Here is a 14,660-nt window from a genome sequence, read left to right as displayed (position 1 = left end):
TCGTAGAGGATGATGAGAGGATCAAGAATATGTAGTTTGTTTTGATGTTTGCTTGCTAAATCGAAATTAGATGATGAATCTTTTGTTTGAAGGTTGAGAGAAAAGATGGAAGTAATGAAGATGGTGGAGATGAAAATGAATGGAGGAGGATGGAGTTGACTAGTTGACCTAGTCAACTAGTTTGGCTCTTTGGCGAGTTTAGTCCCTCAAGTTTGTAGTCGGGTGCGGGAATTAACCGATCGAATATTTTTAAAACGCAAGTTAACGAGAGATGTTGTAATCGAGTAACGGGATTATCAAGAACATTAGTTAACGAAGTGTACGAATATAGGTGACGAAAGATGTTATTAAAAAAAAGACGGTATTAAAATAAATTTAACGGAAAAACGCGGGATGTTACATTATCCACACCTCAAAAGAAATTTCGTCCCGAAATTTAGTTGGAAGTAGTAGTTGTTGAATCTTCCTCGAGATCTTGTGTTGCCAATTCTACGAGTGAGGGAGGAGTACGTTCTAGGGTATTTCAACGAACTTTGACGGTCGGGGTTTAACGTCGTCTTAAAGTTTGGGTTCACAATTCATGGTTTCAACCGATCCTCCTAGGAATGAAGTTTATCGTCGATAGTAAGCTTATCGAAAAGGAACGACAAGTTCTTGTTTCGCAAAACACGTCTTTAAGTTGATACATCGAATGTAGGATAAACGGAGACTCGAAATGAGCCGGAAAATCTAAACGGATAGCAACGGGTCTAAAACGCCCCAAGATTTCAAAAGGATTAAAATATCACGGATTTAGCTTTCTATGTTTCCCGAAACGGATTACACCTCCTCAAAGTGCGACTTTTAATGTGACGCGGTTTCCCATGGAATTCGAAAGGTTTACGTGTAACATCGGCATAGTTCCTGGTGATTACGAGTCGCGTTGGGTCTTGCTTGAATATGAATAAATCCTCTCGATTGCTCATGAATAAGCTCGGCCCCGGTGAATTGATCATCGTTTACTTGGTTTCGACAAAAAGGAGGATGACGTTTCCGGTCACATGTGGTTTCAAAAGGTGTGACGTTAAAACTCGAATGAAAATCATTGTAGTACGAGGATTAAGCTAAAGGAAAATACTTTTCTCAAGTAAATTTGAAGTTAGTAATACAAGCTCGTATTACGGTTTCTAAGGTTTGAATCGTACATTTGCTTTGTTCGTCGGTTTATGGTTGATGCGTGGTACTCATGTTTAAACGTGGTCCCAAGGCTTTTCGAAAAGCACTCCGAAATCTAGAAGTGAAACGAGGATTTCGATTCGAAATGAGGTACAGTTCTGTAAGGTATATTCGAACAAGTTTGTTAGGACTTGAAAATGTTTGTTAGAACAAGTTTCTGTTTCTCGAGAATTTCACGCCGCGAAAGATTTATAGGTTTCCGAAAACGTTCGTTAGGACTATTCACCCTCGTGGCGAATACTAGTATAACGTGAAGAGTCTCTCCCTCCATTGAGAATTTAGATAAAATATTTTCCTTAAACGGAAGTACGAGTGTAATACGAGAGAAATTTCCGCCTCGATGTGGGCATATCAAGCATATTGTAGTTCTTCGATGAAACCGTGCGAAGACGAGATAGTATACGCGTATAACATATGTTTAAAGTTGAAAGAATTTTTCATTCATTCGGAAGCATAAATATGGTTCGACAATAATCGAAGATGTGTCCCGGGTATGGTTGTTATCAATATTCTCGGAGTTTTCGGATATCCAAACAAGAAAAGTGAAGTCATGTACATGGCACATGGTGGTGATTAGGTTGATCGAGTCCAACCACCATCACGTGTCATTAGAACTTTGGTATGACTTACCGTAATATAACTACGTTGATCAAATGACGTTATATTACGCTAACTCATACCTCCATTCCCACATCACTCCATAGAATCAAGTTCGTGTAATCGTGAAAATTTAAAATAAACAAAGTGTAACGACGTCTCTAACGTGACTCGTATTAATCAAAAGAATTTGTGCAACTCTGAAGATGCATTTCCCGAGGGAAGTGTATAAATGATTGTTCACGTCAATGTGGTTCGAGTCAGACAATAAGGTATTCAGGTATGAAAAGAGTAACGAGTCATGATAACGAGTAGCACGCAACCGTAGTGATAAATGTTGATGACGATACTCACCTAGAGTAGTGATGGTAGTAACACCAACAATTAAATAGTAAGAAACACCAGTGGGAAACCGATAGTAAGTTGAAACGGTGGCAAATAACAATCCGGGAGACAGAGTTCCCGAACAAGTGTGACTAATGAATTCGTCGTCATCTATACGTGTATGAATCATGAATTTACGTGTGTTACCAAAAAGTAGCGGAATACGAGTTCGTAAGATGAAAACTTGGTACCATTAAGAAGTTTGCCTAAGAATGATTCAAGTATAATGCACAAGTAGTCAAGTAAGTGCTATCTATAGCAAATGTATGTCAGAATGCAATGGTTAACTATCCGGTTGTAGTCTAGATTCACTAATGCGTCCTAACGACTCTGTCAGACACACTAATGCATATCCTAGTTCCCTACAACCAACGCTCTGATACCATCTGTAGCGACCCGACCAAAACCGTTATTGACGGCGCCGACTACTTTGGTCCCGTTGCGTGGTCATAGTCCCTATATGAGACTCGTTTGACCAAAATTATGTAGCATTCATTTGAAACGTATAAGACTTGCAAAGTTTAGTTTACAAACAATTCGACAACAAGTTTAAGATTACAAAAATTGTAAAGTATAAATGAAATAACTTGCGACATAATATAAGTTGAAAATCACAGTTGCTATAAATAGCGTAAGTATGTATGCTTTAAGGTGTAATCCAAAAGTGCTATCACTAGCGTATGCATGTATGCTTGACCTCAAGCAAGTAATCAAAGTGTGCGGAAGCATGTATCAAGTAGCCGAGTATAAACCTGAGAAACATATAGAAAACTGTCAACGAAAAACGTTGGTGAAATCATAGGTGTATTTGTAAACGTTGTTTTTGAACCACAAGATTTAGTATCCCCATAGTTGATTATCAAAATCGTTTGCATTCCAAAAGTATTGTTCGCGAGCACCCAATTATCAAGACTTAACGTTTCCTTCCATAGAACCCCATCACAATAGTGTTAGAACATACACTGTTTCTTGAAAATATATTTCATCCGTAGACGGTAGCGAACCGTCCGTAATGAGGGTTTGTCAAACCCGTATGGCCACACAATATAAGTTCTCGCTTACACCCTGCAAGTGTAACTAATGATAATCGAATTGAGGATTTTTGTTCTAACTCGCTGTGGAATGTTTGTTTTCCTTGTACTTGTGTTCAAAGTATAAAAGTAAGTAGTACAAAATGTAACAAAGTGTATGTTTCTCAGCCCACAATTTAAAAGTATAAAAAGTTGTTGAAAAGGTGGGACTATGATCTCACCTCGAGTGCACGAGTATAAATGTACTTCACAAAGTAAACGTGTGCATGAAAGTTGCTTAGCCTTGACCTAAACAAATAAGTTGTATCAATTAACCGGTTACGACACAAGGTCGGGTGAAATGTGTTCAATTAATCCTATGGCTCGTTACGACTCGAAAAGTATAGCATGTGAATCACGTTGTCAAGTTTCATGCAAGAATCAAGTATAAAAGAAAGACTAGAACGATTGCATAAGTGTTTAGTTAAGTTTGACTAAAAGTCAAACTTGGTCAAAGTCAAAGTCAACGGGGTCGGGTCGGGTATCCGACAATTTTTCTAAGTTATATAATCATATATGAGCATGTTGGCCAAGTTTCATGTTAATCGGAGGTCCGTAGCATATCAAACATTTTACGTCAAATGACCAAGCAAAACAGCCCATTTTAGTGTATCGGGACGGTGTCCCAATATGAAGAGTGGGACGGCGTCCCAAAATCAGGACGGCGTCCCAATTGGCATCCAGGGTCTGTTTGCTGAATTCCTCAAATGGACGAACCAAAACACAAACAATCACATTTTCTGATCCGCAAACAATTAGAACATGTATTTTATATCATCGGAAAGCTATTTCGACAAGGAATACAACTAACCACATATCATTAATCAAAATCATCATTTAAGACAACAGAAACCTCGTTGAATGGTAGTTAAGCTTTCAAAATTAAAGTTTAGGTTCATCAAATGCATTTCAAGTTCCGGGAATCCAATTTATACATATGATATGCCGTTTTGAAGGTAATCAAACATGTAATACAACTAAACACTTATTAATAACATTAACGAGCATTCAACGCATCAAAAGTTCGTTTTAAAGCTATCAAACCCTAACCAAAAGTTCACAAAATCAATAATCACGTTTATGAAGTTTCTTTAATCAATCTATACATCAACACGAAGCTAATGATGCTAGTAACACTTTTAAAACATGAACTTTAACAATCTAACACATTTGATCATCCAAAATCAAAGATTAAGCATACACTTTTCATTTTCAAGCTAGTTACACCAAAACATCAAGATCGAGCATACAAATCATATATTCATGTTATACACGAGCCATAGACACTAACTAACAACATTTCAAGTCAAAAACACGAATTTAAAGAAATCTAGAGTTTTAGAAATGTTACCCAAAATCAATGAAGTTAGTATCAAATCGTAGAGGATGATGAGAGGATCAAGAATATGTAGTTTGTTTTGATGTTTGCTTGCTAAATCGAAATTAGATGATGAATCTTTTGTTTGAAGGTTGAGAGAAAAGATGGAAGTAATGAAGATGGTGGAGATGAAAATGAATGGAGGAGGATGGAGTTGACTAGTTGACCTAGTCAACTAGTTTGGCTCTTTGGCGAGTTTAGTCCCTCAAGTTTGTAGTCGGGTGCGGGAATTAACCGATCGAATATTTTTAAAACGCAAGTTAACGAGAGATGTTGTAATCGAGTAACGGGATTATCAAGAACATTAGTTAACGAAGTGTACGAATATAGGTGACGAAAGATGTTATTAAAAAAAAAAAGACGGTATTAAAATAAATTTAACGAAAAAACGCGGGATGTTACAAAGGTAAAGTTAAAGTATAGTAAAAGTATAAAACTATATACGTATAATACGCGTATAAATATATATAATATTAATTTAAATTGTTATATATATTTAATAAAATAAATTATAAATATCGTTATCTTTATCATACTGGTTAAGTAATGAGTTGTCAAAAGTGGTTTTAGATATTTATAAAAGATATATACGTTTTAATAATAAAGTTCTTTTTAAACTGAAAACGTTTTTTGTACTTTTGAAACTAAATCAAATATATATGATAATTTTGTTTTCCAAAACTAAATATATTTAAGAATCATTTTGTTAAAAGGTTAAAATAATGAAAATCGTTATACCACAAAACATTTTAGAAAAGTAGAATTATATATATTCATAATAGGTTTCAAGTTTTTAAATTACAGTCTGTTGGTGAAGCATGGGATAAAGTCCAAAGGTTAAATAAACGTATGAAATCATCTTAATGAAAAATGTCAAGTTACTTAACTTGTCGATATCCAACATCTAAGTTATTTACACTCCACGTTCTTATTTTCATATTAAATAAAATGAAAGTTAACATAGTTATCTTATCAAGGTCACGAGGAAAATATTATAAAACATGCCTTGGAAATTAAACAGGAATTTCCACTAACCCTTGTCTAGTTCCCGTTAATTGACATATTTGTTCTTATTTATAAATCACTTTACCATTTTCCGAATGTTGTCAAAAAGAATAGATTTCTTAAATCACAGTGGACCTCATAACATAGGCCCGTAATCATATCATAATGTATCTGATAATTCAATCATTTGATATTATCTCTTAATTCTGTCGATAAATATATCGAAACAAATACGTTCATGTAAAGTATCATATATCTAATACTTTGTTAATGTTTTCAGTTAATATTATATATTATATATACATATCTATATACTCATAATTGTTCGTGAATCGTCGAACACGGTCAAAGGGTAATTGATTACATGAATGTAGTTCCAAACTTTTTGAGATTCAACATTACAAATTCTGCTTATCGTGTCGGAAACATATAAAGGTTAAGTTTAAATTTGGTCGGAAATTTTCGGGTCGTCACATAATCCCCCACATTTCTCCCCCTGCAGGTTTAGGTACTGCTGATGGGATTGGGCCGTGAAGTAGAAGAAATGTTTGACTTGTATCTCTGATGTGAAGATTAGTTAACGTGTTCGTAATAGCGTAACACCGTTTGTGAAAGTTAAAGTCAACTACGCAGTTTTCTGTAATATTATTAGCGATGCTGTGTTTGGTAATCAAATGTCTTCCGCTGTGATATAAATAAAAAATAAAAAATTTCTGATATTACATCATGGACCCGTATATATAACTTTCTCATGGTGCAGTCCACAATAGGATCATCCTCTATAGATTCAACCACTATCGAACTCCCTACGGGTTTTTGGTCAACCGGGTCAACAACTAACTTCAACTTACTTATAACCTCATCACTACGTACCTTTTTGGTCATCCTATCCTTACTTCCCTCATCACTATCAGAGTTCTCCTCTAATTTATGCTTACCATCCTTACTTGACTCTTCCTTATTCTTAGGATTCGAAGAACTGAGATCGAACTTAAGCTGTTTCACAACTAACTCCTCTTTCAAATTCGAATTATAGGGTCCCACCTTGTTCACAAACATCACCATTCTCACACCATCCATCAATGTCATTCGTGTATTTGGCACATCTATATTAGCCCCTGCAGTAACTAAAACTGCTCTTCCCAAGATTAAAAGAACCTTCTTATCTTCTTCCATATCAACCACTATAAAGTGTGTTAGAAAAGTCATGCATCTGACATGTACCTATAAGTCCATAGCTACACTTAAAGGCTTTCTAATACTTTGATCCATCATCCTAATATGCACATTAGTGGGTTCTAAATTACTTAATCTAAATCTTCTTAAGACCGAGTATGGCATCACATTAACTCCAACCCCTAAATCTGAAAGAGCATTGTACTTAACACCATCATTCATAGCACAAACAACCAAAAAACTCACTAGGATCCTTTATCTTAGGTAAGATCGAATAAACCACATGAGAATCTAACTAACCTTTCCATTTTATCACCCCTAAACCTACATCCTTGGCTTCCTCATCCTTAGCATCCTTAGTATCTTCTTCATACAATGGCGCATCATACTCGTATACACCTGCCAAAACGTTAGAAAAACGGATATTTTTAGTTTTACTAACTTTTGATACCTCTCCATTAACATTCCTTATAGCAAAAATTCGGTGTGGCGTGATAGGCTTTGAAGCACCTATGTTCTTTTTCCCCTCATTGGTCCACTTAGTAACTTCACCATCTTTCCTCCACAAGGTTGACGCCGCCTTCACATTCTCATCAACCAGGGTCAAGTGCGTACCATTTGAAGATGACCCACCCATTTTAGAAACCATTTGATCAATGTTCTCCACTTTATTATCCAACTTTTGAATGTACCCCTGTTGAGTATCAAAGAGTTGTGTCATCTTTCTCATAACATCCCCCAACTTTTCCTCCACAGTATCTATCCATGAACCTTGATTTCTTAAGGCTTTATCGGCTGACTCGTTAATTTGCTCTTGTTTAGTCATATGGTTGTTGAGCTTGTCCTCTAAATCATTTTGCTTAAGAACGACTTGCTTAAGCACCTCAATAGTTTGTTCTTGCACTGTTAAAAGCCTTGTCACGATTTCTTCCAACCCTGATGTTTTCTCCTAGGTTTGTTTTTGTATTTTCGTGAATTCTCGTATCAACTCCTGCACCTTAGACCTTTTTTTCTCAAACTTCCCAGGTAACGGTTGTTGTTGACAGAACTCTTGACCAGGTTGCGTGTTGGCAAAGTAGGATCCTCCAGTATTACTCAAATCTTCAAACATCTTCACCCGTTGATGAACATTCCATTCAGGTTGAGGTGAATCTTTCCTGGTTTCCATGATATCCTCCATGGTCATATTCACGTAATAAGCCATCTCACTATACTAGTTACAAGCAATCTGCAAAACACAAGTACTAAACAGATTACAAGCACCGGTTCAACACAACTAAAAGAAATAAAAACAAAATTAACCAAAAAAAATAATCACACACTAGCTAAAATCTCAAATAAACACGCTACTGTCCTCGACAGCGGCGCAAAAAACTTGATGTGCTGGGTCAGGTAATAAAATTTCTAAAAACTAGAAGATACCCAAATACTGATTAAAACACAAAATACATGCAAGTGCACCCGATCATGTAATATTATAATATAGGTAAAGACCGGGGTTTTCGTTCCACGTACAGCCTGTCATATGCAACTCAAGATTTAACTAAAATGCAACTAATTTACTAAAAACAAATAAGCAAATAAACACGGAAGGGGGGATATCGTTTAACGATCGACATGTCAAAGTAGTAATTGAACTAAAAATACTTTAAAAATAAACGCAAACGAATTTTAGAGCAAACAATCAGATTCAAACAAATATGTTTACATAGGCACTATTCACTTCATATGTTGGGATTTAAACAAAGATAGATAATTTCATATCTTGCATGTGACTTGTCATCTAATTATGCATCCAGACACAGCTACACAATTTAGCATGCAAAAGTGTCACTCATTCTTATGCTAATCATGCACCAGACCATCTATACAATCTAGAACAATTGCGTTAACTGGTCGTCGCAACAATTCACACATGCTGGTTTCTCTAATCAATCAGTTTCAACTAATTGTCAGATAGCATGCATAACCCTTTGTCACTTTGTTATAAACTATCAATTCTATCCTATGAGTTGTCAATTCACTTAGATAAACTCAATAATCAAACATCTCAATCAAATAATACCCTGCAAGAGTCGATCTATACTAAACAATAATTCACCATGCATTCAAATTCATAATTATCATTGATATAAAAGCAATCCCAACATATTTAGTAATGGCCTAAGTAAACATAAATAATTTAGCCAACAATCATGTTTAAAACAATGGAAACAATCATGGAACAAGGATTCATAATGAAATTTACAAGAATCAACCTAATTAAAGATGTAATCTTGAATGATTTGCCTTTGATTCTTGAATCCTTGATGTTCGAATGATGTTAATGGCCTTGAAAAGCTCCTAATATACTTCCAAAATCGCCTAAAATTCGTCCCAAAACGGCCACAACAAGTACATAATGAATTAGGGTTGAAAATGGGTTGAAATAGGCTTTTTCGCGCAGATATCAGGTCAGACGGGCCGCACAAGCGCCGCTTTATCCTTCTAAGCGCCTATTACTTCAGAAGTCAGAAAGTAATTTTTTTTTTTTAGCGTCCAAGCGGCTCTTGCCCTCTTCAAGCGGCTCTTGCCCCTGTTTCTCAGTAAACTCCAAAAATGAAAGTTGTAGAGTTCTGAGTTACGGACATCTGGGCTTTTGATTCAACTCAATCCGAGTCCGTACGACCGAGATATGCCTATTTTGGTGAAGGCACGCAAACCCGAACTTGAACTTCATTCAACAAGCATCCATTTAGCTCCAAAATCTCAATTTTCCTACCAAAATACCTGAAATCAATTATAATTCATTAAGTACCGAAAGTTCATGGAATTGACCCAAATATACACAAAATAACAATAGTGCCAATAAATGATATATAAACTTATGTATAAAATAGGCACTATCACCTATTCTGATGAAGATTCGCAAGAACTTCGTTTTTTTTAAATGAAAAAAATGGTACGAAATTGTCGGGAAAGTTGTGCTACACTTAGAATGAATCACGTTGTACTGTAAGAGTATATTTGACAACCTTCCTTACACCAGTGATGACGGATACATGATCGGCGTCGAAGTACCAATCAAAAATGTACTAAATACTCTAAACTAGTTAGGGTAAGTAAGATTCGTTCCACGAGAGATTGTGATTAGAAGCAAGCAATTTCAGAGATTTGATTTTATTATACTAAATTGCAAAAAAACTTAGAAGTCTTAAATTAACAAACTGTATCTAGCAAGCATAAGCAAAGTAGTAAAGTGTAGGTCGTAGACAATGAATAAAAAGGATTATCCCTTCCAAATCCAAATTGTGTACTAATCAAATGCATGAATAAATTGAGCTATTCAGTTTTCATTCTAATCACCTAGACATGATTTTTATGTAAATTAAAAGAAACCATCTTAGGCACGAATTATGTAAATTACACGGAGCGTCTTACCCTAGTTAAACTATGTGGACTCGATTCATCAACTCGCGATAACTCATCTTACAATGATCTCAATTAATAAACATGAGTTAAATAAAAACTTGCGTGATTCAACGTTAATCTGTCACATTAACATTTACAAAATACTCAATTGTTCATACAAAATCATAGACACCAATTGTTCAACGGAGGGAATAATTAAAGCTTAGCTAGACATGAAATAAAATAAATAAATAAATAAACAATTAAACAAATAAAATATAAACAAACCATCAGTTAACTGAAAATAAGTTGGGAACTAAAAGATATCACCATTGGTGAATGGTGATGTAGTAATACACATGTAACCATAACTATTTCAGCTCCTTCTTTTAATTTCTTATCAACTGTTGCCAACACCAAAAGGAATTATCCTCTTTGTCTTCTTGCTTTCGTGACCTCGAGTCCCAACCGTACCCTTTTTGCTTTCTTTCTTTTGTGCTTATCGACACACAAAACCCACAAGATGGGGCCACGGCTCCCCTTTAATTCATGAAACATCTTGTATTTATAATACTCCGAAATGTTTAGGTTTAAGCATTTTATTTTCTTCAGCCTTAAAACTTAAGCCCAATAATAGCTTAAAGGCCCAAAATCAAGTCTTCAAATATAAACAGACCAGTATTGGCCCAAGTAAAATTCTGAATCAGTCCATCTAATTTCGTGGGTCTTTTCGAATTTTACAAGTCTGATGGTCCCGAATTTCAGAATACATAAAAAATAAAGTTTGTAGCTCTTCGAAACGGACGTTTGGCAATTTGATTCATCTCAAACGGAGGTCGTATGCTCAAGTTATGGTCAAAACTGTAACACCGCGCATGAGTTGATATTTTCAGCATTTTCTGCATCTTTTATCTTCTTTTCGCACATTCTTCTTCAATACTTGATATACATAAAAACTCATAAAAACACTTTGTTTCGACGACTAAAATCACATAAAACTCTTATCATTAATAACCATTCCGAGCATAAATTAGGAACCGATCAATACAACACCGATTAATTTTCGTACTCCTCGTTACCGGTCATGTAATCGTATTTATATTTAGTTAGTAATCGTAATTTTATTTTTTTAGGTTCGATTTTATTTTTAAAATTTTGACTCTATCTTTTTTTTAATCATTTTTTATGTAATCGTCTTTTTATTTAATGTAATGTGTTATTTTTATTTATTAAATTAGTTAATTGTTATTTTAATTTATTTTATTGTATTTAAATAATAATTTAAAAGTCGTTAAAGTTTGAAGTGAAGTGGACGATATGGTGGGGTTAGTAAAGTTTTTTGTGCTGGTGTGGCGCTGATGTGGAACAGAGAAGTTCTGTTAAATATGTTAAAATTAGAGAATGGCCTAATACATATATTATTTAAACAATTAACAACAACAACAAAACCCAATACCATATAAGTGGTGTATGGGGGAGGTGGGATGTAATTCTTCCTCTATCCGAGAATAAAGAAAAGTCATTTTTCCATCAATAGTGAAAACATTTTTAAAAGTAGAGAAAGTCATCTCTCTCTCTATTCGACGGATGGAGAGATTGCTTTCGAATGGACCTCCAGCCAATAAGTAGAAAAAAACTTTTAAAAAAATAATATAAAAATTAAAAATAAAATTGAGACGTCATGAAAATTGTAAAATCAAATTTCTATGGATTTTAAATCCTGCTTTAAATTTAATTTAGGCTTTAACAGTCAGCCATGTCGCCAATAAATCGACGCTTGATGTCGACTCAATTAACAACGCCAACCAATTAACAAACCATTAATAGCCACTTACGTTGATTTTTAATAAAAAGGTCGTCAAAATAAAAAACATTAAGGGTGAGATCAAGGTGATTCTTTAATTAGTTGTGAGCTTAGGTTGGTCTTGATTTAGTTGGTTGTTTGTTCATGTTGCTTTTTTACGGTAGGTTCGGTCTTACATAACAGTTGGCTCTGTCGTCATAGCCTTTAGGTTTTCGTTTTCTAAGTCTTCGTTATCGTGTTGTATTTTTATTCGATTCGTTTATCCTTTAATGAATCTAACTTTTGTTTTATAGTAATTGTTTTAAACAAAAAATCATCATTCCATGACAAAGTGGCTACATTGAAGTTAGTAAAGTCTAGAATATTTTAGTTTTTTTTATTCTAGACGCATCATTTTGTATTTGGTGGTTATATTATAAGATCATCAATCAATCAATGTGTAAAAGCCAATATTGATGTAAACCAAACAACGCAAATCACACCAACGTCACCACTCAACAGAAAAATGTTGAACGTTCTTGAAAACTGCCGAGTATCTCCGCCGCCTGCCACCGTAGGCGACCGGTCCTTACCACTTACGTTCTTTGACGCGATCTGGATACTCTTTTTTCCGATCAGCCAAATTTTCTTTTACGAATTCCCACACTCAAAATCACATTTTTTAGAAACTATTGTTCCCAACCTTAAACACTCATTATCAATCACCCTTCAACACTTTTTCCCATTTGCTGGCAACTTAATTGTATACCCTAATCCAAATCATTCAACTGATTTTAAAAAACCCGAAATCCGTTATGTGGAAGGTGATTCTGTTGCGGTTTCTTTCGCCGAATCTAGTCTTGATTTCGACGATCTTATTGGAAATCATCCTCGTTCGTGTGACATGTTTTATCCACTTGTCCCAGCATTAGGACGTGCGAAAAAAATATCGAATTATGTCGCAGTTCCTCTGTTTTCCGTACAAGTGACATGTTTTCCTAACAAAGGGATATCGATCGGGCTCACGAATCATCACACGCTTTGTGATGCGAGTTCGAGGTTTAATTTCCTAAAAGTTTGGACGTCGATTGCTAAACATGGTATCGAATTCTTAGCTAGTGAATCTTTGCCGTTATATGACAGAGTTATTAAATATCCCAACACTCTTGATGAAATCTACATGAATCAGCCTGGAATGGTAGTTATCGACGAAGGATATCAGCCTGCTCAACTTGTGGGTCCCACGGACAAAGTTCGCGCGACGTTTGTGCTAACACAAGCACACACGAATCGATTAAAGAATTTTTTAAAGACTAAAGTGCCAACACTTGAGTATGTATCATCTTTTGTGGTGTCATGTGCTTTTATATGGAGTTGTACAGCTAAATCACGTGCTCGTGTTGGAGAACACGAGGATGAAGATGATGTTGAACGATTTATTTGTGCGGTTGATTGGAAGTCTCGTTTCGATCCACCAATTCCTCAAACTTATTTCGGTAATTGCGTAGGGGCGTGTATTAGTCCAACAATAAAAAGCAGACTGTTAGTAGACGAAAATGGATTTTTGGTAGCTGCTGAAGTGCTTGGAAAGGCGTTAAGCGAGACGTTAAAAAGTAAGGACAGGATGTTTAAAGAAGCTGAAACGTTGATGGAGAAAGCGTTTGAACCGGTGAGGGCAATTGGTGTGTCTGGAACACCTAAAATTAGGGTTTATGATGTCGATTTTGGGTGGGGGAAGCCGAAAAAACACGAGACTCCATCTATCGATTACAATGGTTCGATTTCGGTTAATTCATGTAGAGATTCACCGGGTGATATTGAGATTGGTTTGTGTCTTCCTGCTAAACAAATGGATGCCTATATTTCCATACATAAAGAAGAACTGCAGGGCACATTTTATGATAAAGAATAATAGGCGTGTTCATAAATTTGGCGAGACTTTCAAATGCACTCGGTCTCCCATGTTAAAAGTTACCGGGCGTCTACGCGGATCTGCATACTTCTATCCCGAGCCGCTTTCGACTTTTCTCGAGCAATAGCCACTTTATCAACTATATGTTGTTTTGTTAGGTGTTCTTACCAAGTACCGTACGTGATCATAAAGTTCTCTTTTCCAATACTCCGTATATTGTTAGTGTTTATCACATGCGGATAAGATAAGTTAATTTTCGTTTAATTCATAAATCAGTTGGATGTTCTTTCTCATTGTAAGAAACATATGTTGGTGACAAAATAAAGGATTGAAAATGGTCACGGGATAAATTAATTTTTTATTTGAGTAAATATCTTCAAATACTGTGAATAAACAAAATCTTATACATTTATCCGTAATCACATGTTATTGTTGTCTTTATAATACTTTAAAAATACTGCTAGGATCATATGTGCATTCGAACTAGGTGGTATTCGGAGAGCCTTTTCAACCAAAGATATTGAGTTCCAAGTTCCGACATAAACATATTCATGAATAAATTCCTAATAAGTGTGTGCGTTTGCGTTTTAAAAAATGTGCATCGGATTGTTAATTGCTAGGATTTAATTCTGGTTTCCGTTTTTTTTTTTTTTTTTTTTATCTTTTTAGCCTCCTTTTTTGTATTTCCGGTTCTGTATAGGGCCTCGTAACTCCAATTTATTTAATGATATATATTCTTGCTTTTCAAAA

The 14,660-nt window shown here is 35.2% G+C and overlaps 1 protein-coding gene across 1 annotated transcript; it reads left to right on the top strand.

Moving 5' to 3' along the window:
* The first annotated feature begins 12,475 nt into the window (after nucleotides 1-12,475).
* Nucleotides 12,476-14,421, top strand: LOC139853099 (malonyl-coenzyme A:anthocyanin 3-O-glucoside-6''-O-malonyltransferase-like). Its single transcript, XM_071842472.1, has one exon. The coding sequence runs from the start codon at nucleotides 12,525-12,527 to the stop codon at nucleotides 13,908-13,910; it is 1,386 nt and encodes a 461-aa protein (XP_071698573.1). The 5' UTR covers nucleotides 12,476-12,524; the 3' UTR covers nucleotides 13,911-14,421.
* Nucleotides 14,422-14,660: the final 239 nt, after the last annotated feature.

Source organism: Rutidosis leptorrhynchoides, chromosome 6 (genome assembly GCF_046630445.1).
Source record: "Rutidosis leptorrhynchoides isolate AG116_Rl617_1_P2 chromosome 6, CSIRO_AGI_Rlap_v1, whole genome shotgun sequence".
In the NCBI taxonomy this organism is placed as follows: domain Eukaryota; kingdom Viridiplantae; phylum Streptophyta; class Magnoliopsida; order Asterales; family Asteraceae; genus Rutidosis; species Rutidosis leptorrhynchoides.
The sequence above is the reverse complement of the archived record's forward strand: the minus strand, read 5'-3'. Positions and strand labels throughout refer to the sequence as shown.